The 22,559-nt window shown below is 35.5% G+C and overlaps 1 protein-coding gene across 1 annotated transcript in view; it reads right to left on the minus strand.

Moving 5' to 3' along the window:
* Positions 1 to 22,559, minus strand: part of LOC150097488 (uncharacterized) — a 52,987-nt gene that overhangs the window by 11,299 nt on the left and 19,129 nt on the right. The window contains exon 2 of the mRNA XM_090406743.1: positions 14,974 to 16,049. Coding sequence (XP_090262869.1) covers positions 14,974 to 15,862 — 889 coding nt within the window. The 5' untranslated portion in view covers positions 15,863 to 16,049. The remainder of the gene's footprint in view (positions 1 to 14,973; positions 16,050 to 22,559) is intronic.

The following is a 22,559-nucleotide window of genomic DNA, read 5'->3' on the forward strand; positions in this document are numbered from 1 at the left end:
GAGATGCGGTGATTAATACCGTTGGAGGGTAATGAATGGCAATGCTGTAGCCAATGAAGTTTTAACTGAGGCTCGGTTATTGCTGTTACCCTCTTGCCATGATCAGAGCTTTAATAGCTCAATAACACCTTATCAGAGCCTTAATAGCTCAAAACCTCTACAGATAACGGGGAAGATGAAAAGCATTCTTGCTTCTCCCCTTTAAGCCAGTCCTTATAAGGACTATAAGTATTTCGCTAAGAACAGAATTTGATGCAACGAATATTTGCATGTAGTGTTGTATGAGGTATCTCTATAGACTTTAATGGCTGTCACTAACAGTTGACAACTATTGTTAATTAGGTAAATGAGAAATTTAGAGAGAAATCCTGTGAATTATACATATAATTCAGTAACACTAGCAATATAAAACCAATAATCAGTTTAAAACTAAAATTGCTGATTTTGGAGATCTCAGAGTCATCGCGTCTATTTTTAATCGTTTTACCCGATTTTTTCCACATACAGGAACATTAACAGATAATAAGCAATAACAGTTTAATTATTATCATATATTATCAGTAAATTATATTGTAGACAATTTGATTAATGGAAATTATCTTTCTTCCGGCCTATGATTGCCAAGAATATTCCATTCTGGGTCTAATTGCTCAAATTTGGATTTAATATGCTTTAATATATAATTTAATGTTTTATCATTTAATTCTAAATTTGTAACCGTAAATAGTGTACTCTGCTCAGTTTTCTATAAGTATTTCAGTGACATATTTCGACTATAACAGCTCTTGCTGCTCTTAGTAGAGTGATGGAGTCCCTGTCTCCAACCGATGGACAGTGGATCGAAATCCCATCGTTGGCATGGATGTTTGTGATTGTATTTAGGTGCTAGATGAAATTCAACGTCAGAGTTGAGACAACTACCCTGCTTACTAGAGGTCTGAAGTGGTTTGAAAAGGATTTACGAATTATCAACCATACGGTATTAATCTAAGAAAGATTTACACTCATATTTTATTGGATATAACTGCTATAGAATAGTCACTTAAATTCTACATTGGCGATTTTCATACAAATTGATGATTCAGTTTTTTTTCGATACATATGTGAGGGAAAAAATAACCCAGACAATTTATACATACGTTACACTTGACAAATAATGATAATACTTTTATGAACACACACACACACACACACACACACACACACACACACACACACACACACACACACACACACACACACACACACACACACACACACACACACACACACACACACACACACACACACTGATAGGAAAGAAGTCAGATACCACAGTGTGAGGAACAAACACCCATGGCACACACCTTCTTAAGATGTAGGACCTCCTTACGATAGCGATCAATGGGAATTTTGGACAACATTCTTCCTGTAGGCATGTAGTAAGTTGCTGGACTGTTGTTGGGTGAGGTCAAGGGGCGGACGCCCCTTGACCTCGCCCAACACTCCATTTCACCCCACAGATGTTCGGTAGGATTGAGACCAAGGCGCTGCGGAAGCTAGTCACGTGTGGAAACTTTCGTGTCCACAAACCACGCAATCACAGCAGCAGGGTACATTGTCTTGCTGAAAGAGACAACAGTCAGTTCTATGGAAACGCCACAAAGTAGGAAGCATTGCATTATCCAGAATGTTCAGATACCTTTCGAAGTTCAATGTTCGTGTCACCACAGAGTTTCGAGACCAAACCAAGAAAAACAGGACCATACCATCACATTGCCACCTCCGAATTTCGTAGTTGGGATTACGTACTCTAGTAAGAGACGTTCATGGAAACCCATGTTGTGAACCTCGGTTCAGAATGTTTTTGTGCAGATTCGTGTTCTAGTCGATGCTCGAAAAGCCGCATTCAACGTGCCTGCTGATGTATGGCGGTTTTTACATATTATCCTTCGTAGCACTTTAAGGTCACGTTCTGTGAGTGTGGTGGGTCGTCTACTGCGGGTAACACTTGCAGTTGACTCCCTGCGCTTCCATCTCAGTATGGTATCACTGATTCTTGATCTGGAATAGCCCAGATTGTCAGTAATTTACCAAACAGATAAGCCTGCAGTATGGCATCCTATCACAATGCCGCTTTCAAACTCCGTCAGTTCGCAGCCATTTTACAGTTGAATTGATTTGGGAGCATCTCTTTTCTCCAATTTATACTGGATACAAACATGTGACCCGTTACATGGCACGATGCATCTTGCCCATGGGGGATGTCTGTTGACTTCTTTCCAATCAGTGATATATAATATATATAATATATATTTAAGTTAAGGAATATTATATCTCATATTGTTTCTTAGCCGAATAAGAAACTCAAAGAGTTTCATGCCGAATAAATACCAAGATAAATACCAAGAATAGCGATCAGAGCTTGCTTCACCCTTTCTATGAGTTGCCTCAGCTTGCACTACCTAATGGATCAGGTGCAACATACTTTCTACATTTATATCTCCTCCTGAGGTTTTTATTTAATAAGATTAAACCATCTTATGGTAACTTGTTCTGGTAAAATACTTATAAGCTCTGTATTACTAAAATCTTGGTATTTTTCTAGCCTGGCTCCCACTGATGAGACCTCAATAAAGGTCGAAACCGGTCTGGGTAATTGCCCCCTTGCCTTTAATACAAAACATCATACATCTCCTTCAGGAGATGTGCTTTGCATTAAGGGTAAATATTAAGATTAGTGATCAGAGCTTATTCTACTTTTACCATGAGTTGCCTTGGTCTTGCACTACGTGCGGGGTCAGCTAGACTTGCATTACGTGCAGGCGCAAACTTGATTTATTTGTCTCTTTGCTTACTTGGGAAATGGAGTAAAACCAGGTTTAAAATAGCTTGGTATCTTTAACACACACACACACACACACACACACACACACACACACATATATATATATATAATTCAAAGTAGTTAATTTTTCTTTGCTTGCTATTAATCCTCCTTCATTATCTAACATAGTTCCCTGTGCTATTAATTGTCTTTCTTTTCGATTCACGATGTTTATATTTTTCATTTTTTATATGATATCATTAGTAATCTCTGCGGCTCACTTTATTCGATGGGGAAGGTTAATCTTCAGTTTGGCAACAACTTCCCATTGGTATTTATGGATGTCACATAACAAATAACCAACAAATCTCTAAAATATATTTCAAGCGGCTGTTTTAATGGCAATATAAACGAGTGATGATATATTTTGTTGTTGTTGTTGTTGTTGTTAAAATTTTAAAATGAAATAGAGCCGAGAAGCATGTTGTTATTTATTATAAAAATACATCTTTATTTAATTGCCTTCATTATAAATGCGTTTTTATTGCTTTTTTTTTTTTAAAAAATCAAACAATTAATTCACTAACATTCATTCCATTCATTCATCCATTCGCCCATCATATTTATGAAATGTCTGCATAGACAGTTAACGTCTTAGTTTTAATGATTTCATTGTTTAGGACAATCTGCAATTGAAATATATCTAAACAGGAAAATGTAAGACTACACAGTGTCAAAGGTAAGGCTAAGAGAGTACTCCACGTTTCACGCCCCCCCCCCCCTTCCCTTCCTTCGTGTCATTAAGGGTTGTAATAACAGACGGTGATCTGTACATAGGTTAAATCGGTTACTACAGTTAACTAAAAAAAGAAAGAAAATATTGCGTCACTTACAGACAGATAAAATCTATAAAATGCTATAAAAATAAGTGTTCCTCCAATCACAAACAGAGGTTTTCGAGTGCTTGGAAAGCATTCATAGCAGTTTATAGACGTCACTCAATAACTTCACTAGCAAACCTTGATTTATGACCGTACAGAAATCTACATGTTTTCTAGTTGAAGTGAAGTGGTAGAGGTCGCTAGTTGTTAATTGGGTTATATCGTATAGCGGTAATGTCCGGAATGAAATTCGATGATATACTTACAGGTCAATGCTGCATTTTTTTTTTTTTTTTTTTCCTTTTTTGAAAGGAGTGGTAAAAATTAAGGCTTTAGTTCTCACAATATTTTGTGCACCTATTCAGTCTAAAAAAATTAATAAATGAAGCAGAATAGGGTCCAAGCCATTTAGAATATATCTGCATTCTCCATGAAAACCAAATAGATTCCCAATGGCAAAAAAAAAAATTCTAAAAATCCCTAAATTATGTGAACTCTATAACTGTTAACCTAGCAACGATATGAAATATCCAAATGAATATGCAGCCTAATCGTGATCTGAAAAATTTAAAAATCAAATATTTGTATTTTATAAAGAATGACTTTACTATTGTTGTTCAACAATTGGTGGGAGCAATACTGGAATTTTATCTTTGTTGAATTATCAGTATCTGCCGTGTTAACAGTCCACGCGGTTAGCCTAGTGGCTATGCACTTCGCAACCATATGCCTGGGGAAGGAGTATCTTAGGTTCGATTCTCGTCGGAGACGTGAGGAGCTTAAGGATTTTCCTCAGCCATAGCCAAGTTAGCCGGACGTGGACAGCAGGGTTTTTTCTCCAGTTTATCTTGGGGGTTTTCCTCCCGCAAAGCAGGCAAACCGGCCCTGTGAACACACGCTTCGACATACATGGGATACCATCGAGAATAAGGAGGAACCAACCTATTCCGCGGGATTATTGGTTACGGAAGTTTACGCGGTAAAATGTGTAGGCCTGCGCGAAAGCGTACCATACGATGACGCAATGTTAGCTTTCATTGTTCAACAATGTCTATACAAAAATATGGTCAATAAAAGTGATTATTGTAAATGAAACTTAACATGGCGTTAAACATAAAACTGAACTTCAAGGATGAACAATGGGCATACATTCAGAAAAGAAAAGTTTTTTTTTTATTTTTTTTATAAGTGATAATATACGAAAAGAATGCAACAAATAATAAATAATAAATTCAGTTTTGAATTTATTCTTAAATCAGGTTTAATCCCAGTTATTCCAAACTCAGTTGAAAAGAGTTGTTTTAAGGTTATCAGAGTATATTTATGTACAATTATCATACACTGAATTAATTTAAATCGCTAGCTTGCAAAAGTTGTTATAATATTATGTCATGATTGAACGCATTCGTTTCAGATGGATGCAATCCTAATATAGGGATATAATATCACATAACGGATGTTAATATTATGAAACACCTAATTTGTCGCCTAATGTTTTTAAATTAAATTTTAAAATACGAATTTTAAATATTACAATTGTGAGTGTTTGCATTTCAATCTATTTAATTGTTTTCATTGTGAAAAATATGCAAATACTTCTTTTGGTACAAAGCGGCTGTAATCGGTTATACTAACGTAAAGCAATTTGTTCTTCTTAGAGTGTACTGATAATCTTTTTTCAACTTGATTTTCAACATGATTGTCATTTTTCGGTATGAGTTGATCATTTTACATATTGTAGGCTTGAAGTACATTGAAAATTTGATTTGATATCCGGATTAGGTAGCGATTTAACTAACTCCTCTTCCGGGGGAATTAATATACTGATTTATATATTTTAATAATAATAAAAAATGGTTTTCGTTATATTCATAGCAACAGTTCCAGAATATGATGTAAGTTTATCTTCAATGCTCCTTCAAATCTCGGAAACACCGAATTCGAGTGAGTGATATTCAGCTAAAAAAGAAACACTCTGTTAAATATATTCGTTTTGTTTTTTCTTCTTCTTTTTCTAAAATTTTGTATTATGCAAACTTTATTTACTAATCATTAATATAATATATCTTAAAAATACTTCTTCTTCTCCCTACTACATATTAGGCCTTACTGGCTTCTTACAGAGCTGACTTGAGCTCTTCTAAGTCGTACCGGTCCTGAGGATAAGGTGACTAGCCGTATGCCTCCCGGTATTTCCTATGGCTGTATCTCATGTGTTCACGGCGCCGATTTGCCTGCTTGCGGGAGGAAAACCCTCAGACAAACTGGGGAGAAAAACCTCCTGTCCACGCCCAAGACCGGCTATTCATATAACTTGGCTATGGTTGAGAAAGATCCTTACGCTGTAGAAACACACTTCTTCATATAGAATCTAAAAGATGCTTCATAATAATGGAAATTGAAAACCTGCTTTTAAACATTGCAATTTATTTCACTATTAACGAATAGTACGTTTTAGCATGAGTTTTGCAAATAATTTATTTTTATCTTTCCTATTTGTGTTAATCAAGACAAATGTCGATACGTGTCTTCATTATGGTTAAATATCAGTTTAAAAACATTAACTATCTCTCTCTCTCTCTCTCTTGTCTGTATAGTCCATCTTAGCACTTAAAGATTAGTTGGTTCCGATAGAAGAGAATGGCAAGTTAATTCTGTGCTTCTATCTGCATGTGTACGGAGATATGAAGGACGACAACGTAAAAAAAAAAAAAGATGGGATGAGAGGGCAAAAGAATGTTGTTTTTATCATTTCTGTCGCCTCGTATTCCATTGCTATCAAATCTTATCTGTCCATGCTGACAACGGGATAAACTACGCCACTTATTGATACTTCTTAAGCAAGTGTTTGAGGTTTTTGAACATAACATCCTGCACGGTGTAATGCACAGACGGTGAAACAAATGTTAATTGATGGCTGAAAGTTCCTGTGTAAACTGGTCACAAGGCTGTTTAACTGTAAAGTCTCATATTTATAATGTAACTACACTCGGTGTGTGTGTGTGTGTGTGTGTGTGTGTGTGTGTGTGTGTGTGTGTGTGTGTGTGTGTGTGTGTGTAAACTATTCGGTTTGAAAGAGCGATGAGAGACAAACGTTTGTTTTTAAATAGATGAAAAAAAAATCATATTTTTGTTAAGGATATTTAGCCAGACTATATGCGATTCCTAATTATTGTAGTGCTAAAATATACGACGATATTTTGACTTAAAGCAGTTAAAGATTAGTTGGTTCCGATAGAGAAGTAAATACGCCAGGTCATTTTGGACAGTCCCGAAAAGAGAAATGGAAATGTGGTATTTGACGAACTACAGAGGACTGCATTCACGTTTTTTTTTTTCTCTCTTTGCAGCAATGGCTGCTTTTATTCAACTTATGTAACCGTTAATCTATCTTTTCCCTTGCATGTTAGGCTTAAGCCAGTCATATCCGAGTAACTTGGTTTGTTTAAAATCTAATTAGTGCTTTGATAGGGAGGTTAAACTTATCGGCATGGTATATTATGGCTGTTGGTCACGTGTGTTCTTCTATCCGGTTTCGGGTAGGAAACACCCGAGTTTTCAGGAGGAAAACCCTGTTAACTCCGTATAAGATCGGCTAACTCGTTCACTCGAAAGCTCTTATAAACCTTGTTGGCGTCCTAGACGGGTTTCGAACCCATTTCTTTCCAAAGAAAGGTCATCACCGAAGCCCACTGAACTACGAAGACTCCTCGCCGGCATAAGTGATTCTCTCTTTTCTTTCTTGTTGATTTTCCCATAAAAGAGTTTTTAAGTGATGACGAAGCCTAAAAAAAACGATGCATCCTTACCTGAAGGAACAACCATAAATGTATTCCTGGGGTTTATGCTGAAAAACTAACCCAATGATATGTTACTTCCATATTTAATAAAGAAAATAAATTTCTTTCCTTTTGATTTACGCTCGTTGGTCGTGAATATTAAGAATTGAGATTATTAAGAATTGTTGTTTTTATACTGATGGCTTATGTAAAACTATTGGCTAAGCTGTTGAGTTTTAATGACCTTGAATTTTGAACCACTCCTACGTTATGAATCTTCATCTTCAAGGTTTTGAAGATCCAAGGTCTGCCGTCCATAATTTCAAAAGTTTAGAAGTTTATTTTCCGAATGTGAAAGAGGACTTAATTATAATTGGAAATACTAAAGGCAAATAATGTGTTTCTTCGTCGTAACAAATAAAGCTAAAATAGAGAAATAGTGAAGAAATAATTCCCACAGATAAAATAAATGTTGGACTACGCATCTGATTGAATATGTTATTTCATCATGGAGACGAATTATTGGTCCTTCCTCCCCTCAATGTCTCAATGGATGCCTTCATAAGGTTTACGTCGTAAACCTTATGAAGGTTTACGTAGTAAACCATAAGGTTTACAACCTAATGAAGTACAAAGGTTGTACTTCATTAGGTTGTTTTACGTGTGCAAGTACAAAACTGCTAACGCCATGCTAAAAACTTCGACACAGCTTCGGCGAAAATACTAACTGATATTTGAGAAAAATTCCCTGGTTTATTTTTCTCCATGCAACTAAAATCTATCGTGTCCAGATCGAACAGTTTGCTCAAAATTGAATTGAAAGGTAAAGAGATGAATAATTTTTTTTTTTTTTTTGAGAAAGTGAGCTAGACATTTAAATAAAATCGCAATAAAACGTCAGTCTGGTCTGTTCGGCTGAGAGGTTAACGTATCTACTCTCTAACCAACTTACATCGCCCGGTGTGAAACTACCTCTCCTCTCATAGGTGGCTTCTGAAGGCCTGGCGTGGCTTGGTCTCTAGTGCAGGGTTTTCGGACAGCGCAATAATGAATAAAGATACAATGAAATATTTAAAATGAATTAAAATAGGAAAATAAATCCTTCGCCCATGCAGGGTGATAATGTGCTATAGGTTTACAGCAATAAAACCGTTCATGGGTGGGAGTCACATTAAACAAAAAAGTTACCCAGGTCATCTTGACATAGCCTTTGTTTCTTCTACCGTAAGAAATCTAAACCAAATTAGACACGGCGAAGTATAATTTAGTACTATAGTAATATTTTACCAAACAACTAAATTAAAATTAGGAAAAAGGGTGACTTTGCGACCCAGAAATAGAGCACACAAGTAAAGTATATTTCGAACCTCCCTAGATAAGTCGGTAACAACGATGCTTTTCTCTTGGATGAGATCCGGGTTCAAATTCCCTCTGGCAATGAAGAACCTTTTGTAAGGACTTCTCAATTAATGGTGACTTAGCCGGTCTCATATATAAAAGCCAAGAAACGCGGAATGTTTAAGAGGAAAGGGGCCCACTGACAAGAAGAACACGCGCCACTAACCCGCATCCTTTAGCGGCTTCTGCATAATTAAAAATAATTCCTAATAATCCGTACCTTAATTTTTAATAAACCAGCAAAAAATCATTTATTAAATAGTATTTATATGCTGAATTTTTCAAGTTTCCAAAACATAGTTTAAATTGCTTTATTCCATAACAAATCTCTCCATTTAGTGCTGGAGTGGAACTCTTTGAAGTATTTCACAGGAACTAAACTTGTGTTCTCTTCACAGCTTATTTCTGTACGAAATTCTCTTTCTGTTGAAAAGTCTTTCTAAATATTTCTTTTATCATCATCCTCAATTTCCTGATGTATACCCTCAAGGGTTGTTAAGGTTACTATGACAGCACTACATGATTAAGTTTAAATTATTATTAATCTCCTATCCACAATTTTCCTCCAAATCAATCTATTACTTATGGACACTCCAATATTGCCATTTCTAACATTTCGTGTTTCTAAGGCACTTCCGACCGAATCAATCCACCTAGACATTGGTCTTCCTCTGGCTCTCTTTCCTGGCACCAAACACCTGTTTTCTTAACCTTTCCTCGCCCATTCTATTTAAGTGACCCTACCACCTTAGATTAGCTCTGCTGACACATTCTTGAATGATAATAATGTCAAGTTCCTTTCTAATATCTTCGTTTTTAATATGATTCTGCCATTGATGCCATCAGTTCACTCCCTAATTTTCCCCAGAACCCTCATACCTATGGTCTCTAGTCTTTGATTAAGTGCTTTATTTCTAACTCAACTCTCAGATCCATAACTTAAAACTAGTTTGAACACTGTCCTGTACACTGTCAGTTTGGTGTTTTGGCTAATTTCTCTCTTGTTCCATACGAATTTATTCAATTGACTTTCTACCATACCGGCTTTGTTGATTCTGTTGTCTATTTCCATATTTAATTTAACATCTTCACTAAAAACTGTGCCTAAATAGTTGAAATATTTTACTTGTTCTATAGAATCTTCATTCAGAATGCAGCTGGAGTTTTCTGTGCTTCTGCCACTTTTCATAGTTTTGGTATTTTTATTGCTAATTTTCATGCCAAATTTGTTACAGCTGTTTTTCAATTTAGTTATTGAATCCTGGAGACTTGCGCCAGGTGTTTTTAGGAGTACAACATCATCTGCATAAAGCAAAGAGCTAAGTTGGACATCTGCAATACTAATATCAGGCCTGATGCCACTTTCATAATGTGATCCATATAGATAATGAATAGGGGTGGAGATAATGTGTATCCTTGTTTTGCCCCTGATTTTACATCAAATCATCTTCCTGTATCCCCCTTAGTTCTAATTACTGACTGATAACTTAAATATAGACTATGTATTGCTGTGAGTAATGTTCCATTCACACCCATAAAATTATAGTGTTTCGAAAAGATTTTTTTTTCTTTAAAAAAGATCTTTTTTTAACATAAATTGAAAGCCAAACGGCTATTTTTCTGGCATCCTTAATAATAATTAAAGGGATAAAAATCCCTTGTTGTTCAACTGCCAGTAAGCAAAACTCTAAGATCGAGAACTACGAATCTATGAGTTTCATGTATACCGAAAAACTATCGGCGAATCCAAGTGTAAATGACCACTTGGTAGTACAACACCAAGGCAACTCGAAGCAAAGGTGAAAATAGCCGTTTGGCTTTCAATTTATGTTATAATATACAAACACACCTTTATGGCATTAGTATAGTAAAGGTATGTAAGTTCTTTTCACTTAAACCTTGTTATTATGATTCTGGTGGTTTGGGGGATCAATCGACCGTGAGATGCGGTGATTGATTCTTTCAATCCAATACCCTTGGAGGGTAATGGATGGCAATGCTGTAGTTAATGAAGTTCTAACTGAGTCTCGGCTATTGCTGTTACCCTCCTGCCATGATCAGAGCTTTAATAGCTTAATAACACCTTATTCCTACACTGTCCTCTACAGATAACGGGGAAGATGAAAAGCATTCTTGCTTCGCCCCTTTAAGCCAGTCCTTATAAGGACTATAAGGACCTTGTTATTATCTTCCAGGTCTACCTACTCTCTGATGATACCTCAAAAAACGTTGAAACTGGTCTCGGTAGTGACCTCTCCTCATAATGTAATTACAGTATTACATCCTCTAGGGGCTGTGTTTTTACATTATGAGAAAATATCAAGGATAGTGAGAGAGCTTGCTCCACCTTTGCTTCTAGTTGTCTTGGTGTTGTACTACCAAGTGGTCATTTACACTTGGATTCGCCCATAGTTTTTCGGTATATATGAAACTCATAGATTCGTAGTTCTTGATCTTAGAGTTTTGCTTAGTGGCGTTGAACAAGGGATTTGTATCCCCTTAATTATTATTAAAGATCTTTTTTCTTTAAAAGGCACCTTGTCGTATGCCTTTTACAGATCTACCAAACTTAAGTACAGATCCTCGTCATATTCCCACGATTTCGCAACTATTTGTTGTAAATGAAAATCTGATCTTGACAACCTCTATTGATCCTAAACCCAGCTTGTTCTTCAAGTTTCTCATCCACAATCTCAACCTATTTTCAAGTATGCTGGCATAAATCTCACCTTGGACTACTTAGTAGAGAAATTCTTCTAATTCTCACATTCAGCTTTATTCCCTTTTTTACAGATGGGAATGATGAGCCCTGTACTTAAATTATCTGGAATTTGATCTTCTGACCAGGACTTCTGCATTATGCAATGTAACTACTGCAAAATTCTTTATATCTATATACTTTAGCATTTCGGGTCGAATATCATCTACTGTAGCTGCCTTTCCATGTTTAAAGTTTTGATGGCCTTTTCTACCTCAATTATTGATATGTATTCCTCTTTGCATTCCTCTTAAAATTGTCTAGTATGGTCATCTTTGATTGCTTCCAGAATACCTTGCCACCTTCTATATTCTTACCGAAGTCTTCCCATGACTTTTGTTTGACTACTTTTACACACAGCTTAGCTCTCTTGCATTTTTCTCTGTATTCTTTTAGGGCATCTGCCAACTTATTTGCTAGAAACTTTTGGTATGCTTTCATATCCGGGACTGTTTCCTTGTGTCCACCATCGAGTTCTTATTTTTCTATCCTTGCAGACAACTTTTCGACATGCCTTCCTAGCTGAACCAATCAATGAATTCTTCAGAGTTTTCCACTCTCCAAGGTTTGGTTCTTGTTTTCAATTTGTTTAATTTTTTCTGCGATAATGTTTACATATTTGAGTCTACAATTTGCCTGTAAAAGCTGTTCGATTTTAATTCTTTTTAAAACTTTCTTACGTACTATTCTTTTCAATGTGATATTCATTTTTATAATGCTTAGTACTAAGTAACGGTCCCTTCCAATTTCAAATCCTCCGTACACTCTTATATCCTGAACCAGCTTGCTGATATGATTATTAACAATGAGGCTTTTCTTATTTCTTGAACTCTTGCGAATCTTTATATTGAAACATGGTGTTAGTAATGACTAGTCCATGTCCTGAGCAGAATCCCAGCAAATACCCACCATTATTATTAGCCTGTCCATTTTCTCCAAATTTTCCCCAAATGTTCCTACATGCCTGGTGAGGTTCATTTCTTACTCTGCTGTGTAGATCTCCTATAAGGGCAACTTTTTTCATTTTCTTTATGTCATCTGCCTGTTCTAATGACTCGAAAAATTCCTCTACTTTTTTCTTAGAACCATCGGGGGGGGGGGGGGGGGCATTTCACAAATAAGTTTCTTTGTCCATTTTCCCATTTTGAAGTTTATCCACATAACTATGATTGAAACTGCTTTCCGATCAAGAAGTTTATCTTCATATTTGATATTGAATGCTATCTTCCTTTCCTTGATCGTTATTGCCTGAAAATAGCATTCCTATGCTTATTATTTAGTGAGATATAACCTGTTTTTGTCTTCCTTGTTTCATGTGGTACTTTTCCATTTCTTCTGCAATTTCAATTTCTTTTCCATTAATACTCCTTATGGTTGCTATCTTCAGTTCGGTTGTTGGGTTTATTCTTTTTCTTCTTCTAGATGTTGAGTTGGAGCTAGTTTTTAGCTGACTTTTCACTGTTCGCCTTGGTTCCCTAACGAAATCAGTTGGGGCCTTGTTGAACCCGATGACGACCCCAGCCGGCATGAAATCTCATCATGTTGCACCATCATATGCATTTCTAGCAATTTGAGACCAAGCTAATAGAGAATACAGTGTGTTTGGCTAAGTCTCAAATTGCCATTCCATCCCATCTTCGTTCTTTCAGTATCCAGTAGAACCCTACTAAAGGGGTGCACCACATGAGGGTGAGGACTGGACATTAGGTCAAAAGCCCCACTCGGTTTTCTCCTCATACCCGAAAGGCGATGTGGAGGTTTCCTCCCAGTTATTTCACTTTGACCCTTAAGCGATCCCATATTTCTTTTATTCAAGACGACATTTGGACTGAAGTGTTTTCAACTGAAGGGCACAATGGGTCTTTCAAATGTGCTATGAAAGCACTGACAGGAGAGCCAACATACAGAAACACTGATGACTATCATAATATATTTCTGAAATAAACTGTTTACGTTGAGGTGTAGAAATGCTGCTAACATTAATTTTTTGACTGAAATGAAATGATTTAATAATTTGTACGGATAATCATTAACAGAATTTGTTTTACCACACTGCTATCAACAACTATGACTATTGTTATCAATGGGAAAACACTCAACGATCTATAGTCAGTCAGAGATATGCTTCCTGGTTGGATAAAACTATTGTAAATATTCGAATATTGATAATGAAGTTAGTGTTTTTTTGTTCTTTTGATGTTCAGTTATGAATGGAGTTCTTTCCAAGCACATTTAGTTTTTTAACTGACAGTGATGGGAACACTGACATGACCTTAGTTGCCTTTTTACTAATCAGCTCCGACTAGTTATCAACTGTGCTTATTTTTACAAGAAGACTGCATAATTGTAATTAGAATTTATTGATGCTAATTGCAATATACTGATGGCAGTATCGCATGTATCAATATTTCAAAAATAGTACATAGTCCCATTGATATTCACACACATAAACGCAACTAAATTATAAAGGATCGAAAAATGAAATATAATTGTAATATTTTTTCTGTTCTAGTGTTGTAGTGTTTCTGTTCTAGTAGTCTTTATGTTTCGTTTAGTGGAAAGAGCCATTGGATATTGGACTGTGCACTTTTCTTATCACTGTTATCAAGTAGCTACGATTGTTCTTTTAAAGGGGGTTGTTTCTTTTATTACTATTGTAGAGGACAACCCTGTGTTATTTTATCATTAATGTGAAAAAAAAATGGCTAATTTTTATGTCGGATTATTGAAATATTCATTTGAAAAACGATAAAGGTAATCATTGATAGTTAGCAAGAGAGTTGTTCGAAGAAGTTTAGACAATGAAAGATGCCATTCTCTGAACAGAAGAAAAACGAGCCCTTTGCTTTTATTATTTCCTAATAGAATCCTAAATGTTTATTTCGGTCTTATAAATTCAAAGAACTAATGTCTTTTTAATTCTAAATCAAAGTTTTGTGTTTCAAGGAACCCTCAGTTCAAATAAATTCTAGACTAAAGTCATCTAATAGGAACTTAAACGAATAGCTATAAATAATTTATGTGCTCTGATGCGTCTTAGGACTTTGAAATATCGTTCACATGTAGAAATGTTTTCTTTCTTTTTTTTTTGCAATCAATATATCTACATTGTTCGCAGTTGCAGCTTGAAAGTGCATAATGCGCAATCTCTGAAAAAAAGAGCAGACGATTTTGTTACACGTGTAAAATATTCACGAGAAGATAACAATGGAAAAAGACGTCAACAGACAGTTTCACAATCACTTCACATATTTTATGAGCATGAATAAACAATAGAAATCGATAACAACATGCCATACAATGCAATGTATGTTTTTGAAATATTAAAAACAACAGGTAACACCTACTCACCCACTACACCTGGACCAAGTGCTGGAGAACCATCTTCCATATACTGAAGTGTAACATTGGGAATTGTTCCATCAAAACTCCAAGATGACGTTAAGTCTGGGCTGATATACGTAGAAAAATGACCAACACCGTTACTGCGGGACAGTGATGAACTGGATGTGCTTACGGTTCCTTGGGGGATTGTTGCAGAGGTCAATTTTTGGGTCAAATGAGTCAAGTTCTTAGATCCGTAATCCTCCAAGGCTTGATTCCAGAGAACCGAAGATGCAGATGGCTGAGGATGAGGAATTGGGGATAGTTCTTGAACAGGTCGACTCATGTATGGCATGGAGACTAGCTTCGTAGATGCGGACGGCATGAGGATAGATCCGCTAGGAAGACTCAAGGATGGCTCAGGAAGATGGTGGTAGGTTACTGAAGGGGTACTCACTGCTAGCGATGGAGAATGCAAATGTCCCGTATCCAGATGAACGTCTCTAATACCAGAGGTGCTGCTAGAAGGGAAATACGTAACTCCAGAAATCAACTGACTTCGCACTGGAGATGAATGGTGTGCGGTAGGAGACGGGGTGTTAGTAAGAGACCTGTAATCTGACACAGAGTAACTGGACGCACGTTCAGGCGTGTAATCTCTCAGTGGAGGACTTCTGATGTGGGGATAGGCATGGTGTGAGCTTGTCACCTCTGAACTTGTAGCTCGAACAGAGTCGCTATGGTAATCGGAATGAATTTGCGCAGTTTCCTGCACATGGTGAGATAAATGGACACGGCTATCTTCTTCATTAACATCTTTAGGATCCGCATGATGGTAATAGGTGTGTTCAGGCAGTTCCTCCGGAACTGGAGACAAATGTTCTTCCTTCCACTCCTCTTCATGACCTTCAGCCATTACAGATCACTCACCAGACACTTAGCAAACATTCTCCACAGTGGAAATTACAGAGAAGTCACAATAAAAGAAGTAAATCTCACTCTCCACGTTCATTTTTGGTGTAGTTCCCTTCGGAGAGCACACTTACAAACAGGTGGGTGGTAACATAGAGAAACATAGAGCGCCCTCTAGGCTAGGAAGAAATCTGCAAGAGAAATAGCAAATTATCAGCAACCAAATACTCAAAGGAGGACGCAGGTATTTTCACTATATTAGTTTACTTGTCTTAGAGGAGTCCATCGTCCCCTCTGTCAGAGATTAGGTTATCTTGGTACGCTCCGATACGTCAGATAATGAGAGGGTCAAAGATAAGCGCCACTTTAGATCACAAACATTCTGTTTGTACCTTTGTCGTGGCTTCAGTTATTGACTAACTTTAAGAAAAAAAAATATAGAAGTGGACTTCAAACTCTTGGACACAGTCAACTTACAGCACTCATCAAAATTATTCACATTAAACGACATCTGTTTTTACCGCCTGAGTTATTGGAAGTTCTAGGATGCTAACACAATATTCATTCTCTGGGGATATCCATACATTCAACTAGGGGAAACTTACTTAATTTCTAATCTATAAGAATCATATACAATTATTCCTAACAGTTTATTAATAACTTACGATAGAAAGTTTCCAGTGACCACGTTTTACCATGCTAAAAGAGGGTGCTATGAATAATAAACATATTTCATATTTTACAGAAATAACAGGAATTAAAACACAATGACTTTTAACCGAAAAAATTAGCAAAATTTATATAAGTGAAAAAGTTGTATTATTTAAACTAATTATAAATTTAAAATTCAAAGCTATAATTTAAAATTAGCTATCATATAACTTTATTTTATATTTCATATAAAATATAAAATTTAAATATTCTATACTATTATATACTAATCTATACTGTTATAAAATTATTTATTCTTTTTAGTTATTTAAAAAAAATCTAAATAATTTAGTGAAAAGAAACAACACCTCAATCATAAAAAAAACATAAAAATAAGAAAAGGCAGAAATTGATGTTTTCTTCGTTTTATTCATATTCACGTAAATGAATCATGTGACTTGAGATGATTGAGATGATATATTTGATCGTATCTAATATGCATTGATCAAAATAATTCTTTTACATCAATTTTAATGTTGTTGTACCTAATTACAATTGCATTCATTGGCCTACTTTAGATCTCTTATAAACCATCAAATTTAAGAAAAACCAAGGTTATGTTAAAGTTTCGCTGTATCTACCTTCGCGCTCTTTCTTTTCAACGCAAAATATTATAGTTCCAATGTATCTATTGTGCTGTATCAATTTTTTTTTTTCAAGAGAAACGTCTCTTTTTTAGTTGATATTGTGACTAAAGCAACGAAGTCTATGAGTCCAGTATAGTATGCCTATTAATGCCTCTATTCTCTGTCCGGTGTGTTTGTTTTGCAAGTGAAAAAACTCCATGAGCTCCATATGAGACCGTATAAATCACCTTCGATTGAAAAGAATGATTCTTAGCCTCCAGGACTGGTTTGAACCCGGATCCTTCCAACCGAAGGACAAATAATTAACTATTCAGATGTCTTGCCATAATTTACAAGGTATGCAAGTAGATAGCATTTTACCGTATTTATCAACTAATTAAAGCCATAACAATTTAAACCTTTCATATTTAATTTAACATCTTTGTTCTCAGAAAACACCAAAATATAAAAAAATAATAATAAATAATAAAAATAATTTTTTTTTTATATAAATGAACAATTTTGATCACTATGTGGCTGTCTAATTGTATAATGAAACATACTTCCCGACCACCTGGGTTTGAATCCCTCACGGATCCCAGGGGATCTTTATAATTTCTTTTCAGATGAAGATGAATTATTACCCTCATTTTGGAAGCGGAAGAGTTCTTCCCTATCGAAAACTCAGTTATTCTCCCACAAAAGATGCAATTAACTGGCATAATAATATTACTTCATAGTCTTATTTGGCGTGACGTAATTTAAACACCATCTGAATGTGGCATATCTTTTAAAATTTTCAACCTGTTGTCTCTGTATTCTCATCCCATCCCACCTGGACCAGTATAAATTTGGACTCTTTTGGAGAAAAAGAAACAGAGCAACCATTCTTTGTGAATTAAGTGTACTCAGAGAGAGAGAGAGAGTTGTGGGCCACTTTCAAAATGGATACAGTTACACAAACCCCAGAGGTTTGTGTGTCCGAAGAGGAATATGGCAGCCTTGAGGATTAATTTTGTGGGTAATTATATCAACATCTCTCCGATTTCTAATGCGTATGGAGTTATGACAGCGAATCCATTAATAGCATCTTTTAATATCATTTTAATATCCAACAAGGCGTTTCAACAACTAAAAAAGGTGCTTAAAATCGTCCAGGAATGCATTATAGCTTCGCCTTGTTCTTCTATGCAGCTTTTTTCATTTCGGGAATTCCCAGCAAAGGTATTTTTTTTACTGTTCGGCGATAAGATAATTTTTAGACTTATTGTTATTATTGTTATTTAGAAATTATTATAATTTATATTCATTAAACACAATTTTATTATGTTATTCATCAGACAAAGGACAGTCAAAGGCTAAAATGCATATCGATTTAAGTATAATGAAATGCTTTGGGAAAAAAAAATTCAAAAAGAAATTTTAACTCTTATCTGATTTCTGAAAATATTTAGCATTACAAAAACTAATAATAAATAAAATAAATGTTATTAAATATTACTTGTTATATTCATTACACTCATTATTATATTCATTGAAATATTTTTAAACATTTAGAGATTCGATCAAAAATTTTAAAATAGTTTCTTGATAAACCTAAGCAACCGATATGATGGTTGTTTAGGTTTATCAAGCATATAAACCTAAAAAAACCTGCAGAAAAGGCTCTTCTCCTTATAACAAAATTGATAGAATTGTTTCAGTGTCCTAAATATTATCGATGTCTGTAATTTTGTTCCATGGTGTTCTCGAATAATAGCAGTTTGGTTTCAAATGCTCGTTTAAACTCTGAAACGGACCAGCCTCAGCACAACAATGTGGAATCGCAGTGTTTACATTTTGCATTTATTGGAGTTATTCATATACATGAGCTATTAAATATTGCTCAACAAATCAATTTGAATCAGACATTGAGGGTTTTAAATTAAAAAAAAAATAGGAGTAAAATACCACACGCTACGATTGACAGATGGAAGCTGAGAACTCAATCTATGGTCAGCGTTGCTAGACTATCAAATCTTAAATATTGAAGTGTGTGGGTAAAAAAATATTATTCTTTATTCAAAAAATGTCGTACCCAGGAAGTAAGTATAATTTCATACATTATAAGTATTTTTGTGAGTAACAATAGGTATGCGTTTTTATTTTGGATGTAGTAAAAGAAATTTAAAGTTCTGTGATTTTACGGAATATTTATCAAATTCGAGCAGCGATTTAAAAAAAAAAGAAAGAAAAAAGCGAAACCCGGGTTTACCAGACCAGGAAAAGATAAGAATTCCTTTTTCCAGACAGCAAGTCGAAAACCTACTGAGCATGAGTTAATTTGTCGGCAACAAAATGCAGTAACATCAGCCCATCCGTCCGTAGGAAGGTAGAATCCCTCCTACGGGATTAGGGATAATCGGTGAATAATGCAACTGGCACTTCAATCATGTTGTTCACCAAGCGGGTTTACCTGTTTTGAGGGACAAAATTATCGTGTTTCTTCCGGGAGAAAAACCTTCCACCTCCGCATGACACCGTTTGACTTATAAGTTGATTGAGAACACCTGAAAAAGGTTCCTCACGTCATAGGCGGAATTCCAACTGGGGTCTTTCCAACCCGGGGTTTCGTCTATACCAAATTGTGTAGAGATTCCAACACAACACAAAGTGAAACAGTGGAACTTCCAATCAACACTAAAACAATGCACCAGAGTAAGCATTTCCATCGCAACACCATGTTTTAAATATTTTATCTATTTCGTTTAATAATAAATCCAGATACTTACGCTTCTTTATGAACAATAATCATAACGAACTAATTATAACGAACTCTCTGATATCTGCCAAGTAAATTTAAACATTCAGCCTTCAGCTATTTCCAACATTTAATTTATTCTGTACAACCGTATATTATGTCATGTCGCTAACTGTTTATTAGTAACCTAAAATGTGACAAGAATAATTTAATACACGGCTGAATACATGAGTGTACAGTTTTTTTTTTCGATCAGTACAGAAGAACATTTCAAAGCAGATGAGAAATATGGAATATGAGTCAACTAATGTCACTCATCAAATATTCCTGTAAGTCCATTTGCTCAAAACTAAGAATTAATATTAAAAATAAGTGTTAGATGACTCATAATCTCTTCTTAACGGATGGTTTCAAAAGATTGTACCGAGAATGGAGAAAATTATGGCCGACTCATAAACTGATTATCGGTACGTCCCAATGGCATTGCCGAAATTTGACAGGTCTCACTTTCCTACTTTGATAGAAGTAGAATGTCTTTCTCGCCCCCCCCCCCCTTCATATGCGACGTCACATAAAAAAGTTCCGGAATTGCGTAATGATAAAGCATATTTCAATATGTCCTCAGGGTATTTACCGTCTTTTTAACCATTCTTCAAAACAAAAGTTTGGTGAATAAAAATGGATATCAGATTTGAATAGTCATAACAGAAAGTTTTCTTTCAAGATGGAGTACTAGTAGTGCTGATGCTATATACTAACGATCGTAGATAATAATTATATAATGTAAAACAATGAAAGATCCAAATATTCTGATAATTAGAAGTGCAAAAGCAAAAGAAAAATCATCAGCGATTACTTGTTTAACAAAGTCTATTGTTAAAACCCAAAAAGCAAACAAAAAATCTTTAAACGCGATAAATGGATGATAATATGAAGAGAATTATAACAGATAAGATAGCCGAAGAAGAACTGTAACCGACTTTGTTAGTTTAAGTTATGACCCTGAAACCTTGTAGAATACGTGATAAAACACTGTCTTAATACATTTACACAGATGAATGTATTGAGGTTGTTAATAACCATAACGAACAAGCTCGTCAATTAAAAAATTTCGGGAAAAAGAAGTAAGAATTATTCAACATTGAATAAATTAATGAAGTGGATATTATAAATACGGTGTTTTTCTTAATGTAAGAAGTAAATAATAATAATAATACTTGTAAACATCACGATCATGTTAAAATTCTTACATTTAATTATAATTCTCCGGCTGAACTCCACTTTATGCTGCTAATCAAGTACCACACTAAATGATACAATTTCTTGTTGGTACTTTAGTTTAAAACGTATTTTTCCAAACTATGTGATATTGGTTTAGAGATGTTTAATCGTTTAGCTATATGCAGTAGTAGTATTTCTGTTCGTTTTCTGATTTTCTCTGACCTTGTGATTTTGGTTTAGTTTGTGATATTCTTAAGATTATTATAAAATTCTTGAATATCTATTTTTATTCGAAATAAAAGTCATTTATTCTTAATAAGTTTATGTACTAAATAAAATTATTTCCAAAAAAAATAAATTATAATTTGTATTTTTTGAGCTGTAAATTATTTATGATAAATTTTAAAACACAGTAAAAAGTTTAAACCATAATTTATTTACATACTTCCTTGTTGTCACAGTGGTTATTTGGGTGGAGAATAACAAATTAGATGGTTATTTGTATTTGTAGAACTGGAATTTCTGATCAGTCCACTTACTACGTCTTTCGGGATGGGAGGTGCCATTACGCCAGCCATAGTAACACCAGCAGAAAAGACAAATGATACAGACGAGAAGAGTTCCCAACCTTGAAGGCAGCTCACGTAGAGACAACGGAAACAGAAAGATAGGCAGCCACCGCCAAAACGGAATATACAAAACAGAAAGAAGCAGTAGAGAATCAAGCCGCCATCACAGAAAATCCAGCACAAAAAATAAATAAGAAAAAAAGGCGCAACAAGCGAGAAAAGGGAGGAAGACACAGAAGAAATGGACACATTATACAGCAAAACGGCCTGGAAGTCCAAAACAAGGAGATGTAAAAAAGACGAAACCGGGCAACATAACCCCATCTGAAAAAATTGAAGAAGAAACCAACCATGCTATAGAAGTAACCTCATTAGAAGAAACTGAGGAATCCGAAAAGTCATCCTTGTCCCGGAAGGGAAAAAGGTTGCAAGGACACTCTTCGAAAACTGCCCCGAGGTCCTAGAAGTATTCCTAACTGTAGTCAACAAAAGTGGGGACGCTAGGTTCATTCGTAAAGGGCCTAAAGTCGTAGCTTTCGAATGAGGAGACTTCTACATAGATGACTTATGGGACGTCGAACCAGAGCACTTAGAAAGGTTAGCAGAAACAAAAAAGGAGTTGTTGGGATTCTATCGGGCTCTTCGAATAATAGCTGTACACTGGTCAGCAAAGCTGGCTGAACAGATCCTACAAGCCAATAAGCAAACAGAACAAAAAGAGCCAACTAAACCCTGCTATCCTCTTCAAAGGGCTAATTACGCTTATCTTCTGTTCCATTTTCATTGATTTCGAGTTCACAAAGGAGGGGATAGACCTGAGAACCAGAGCTGCGAAGGCTTAGAGCGAGGCGGTGCAGCCACGTGTGGTCTGCATCACTCGGGCCGGGCTCTCCC

This window comes from Typopeltis vanoorti, chromosome 17, assembly GCF_054136105.1.
Source record: "Typopeltis vanoorti isolate ZY-2024b chromosome 17, IOZ_Tvanoo_1.0, whole genome shotgun sequence".
NCBI lineage: Eukaryota > Metazoa > Arthropoda > Arachnida > Uropygi > Thelyphonidae > Typopeltis > Typopeltis vanoorti.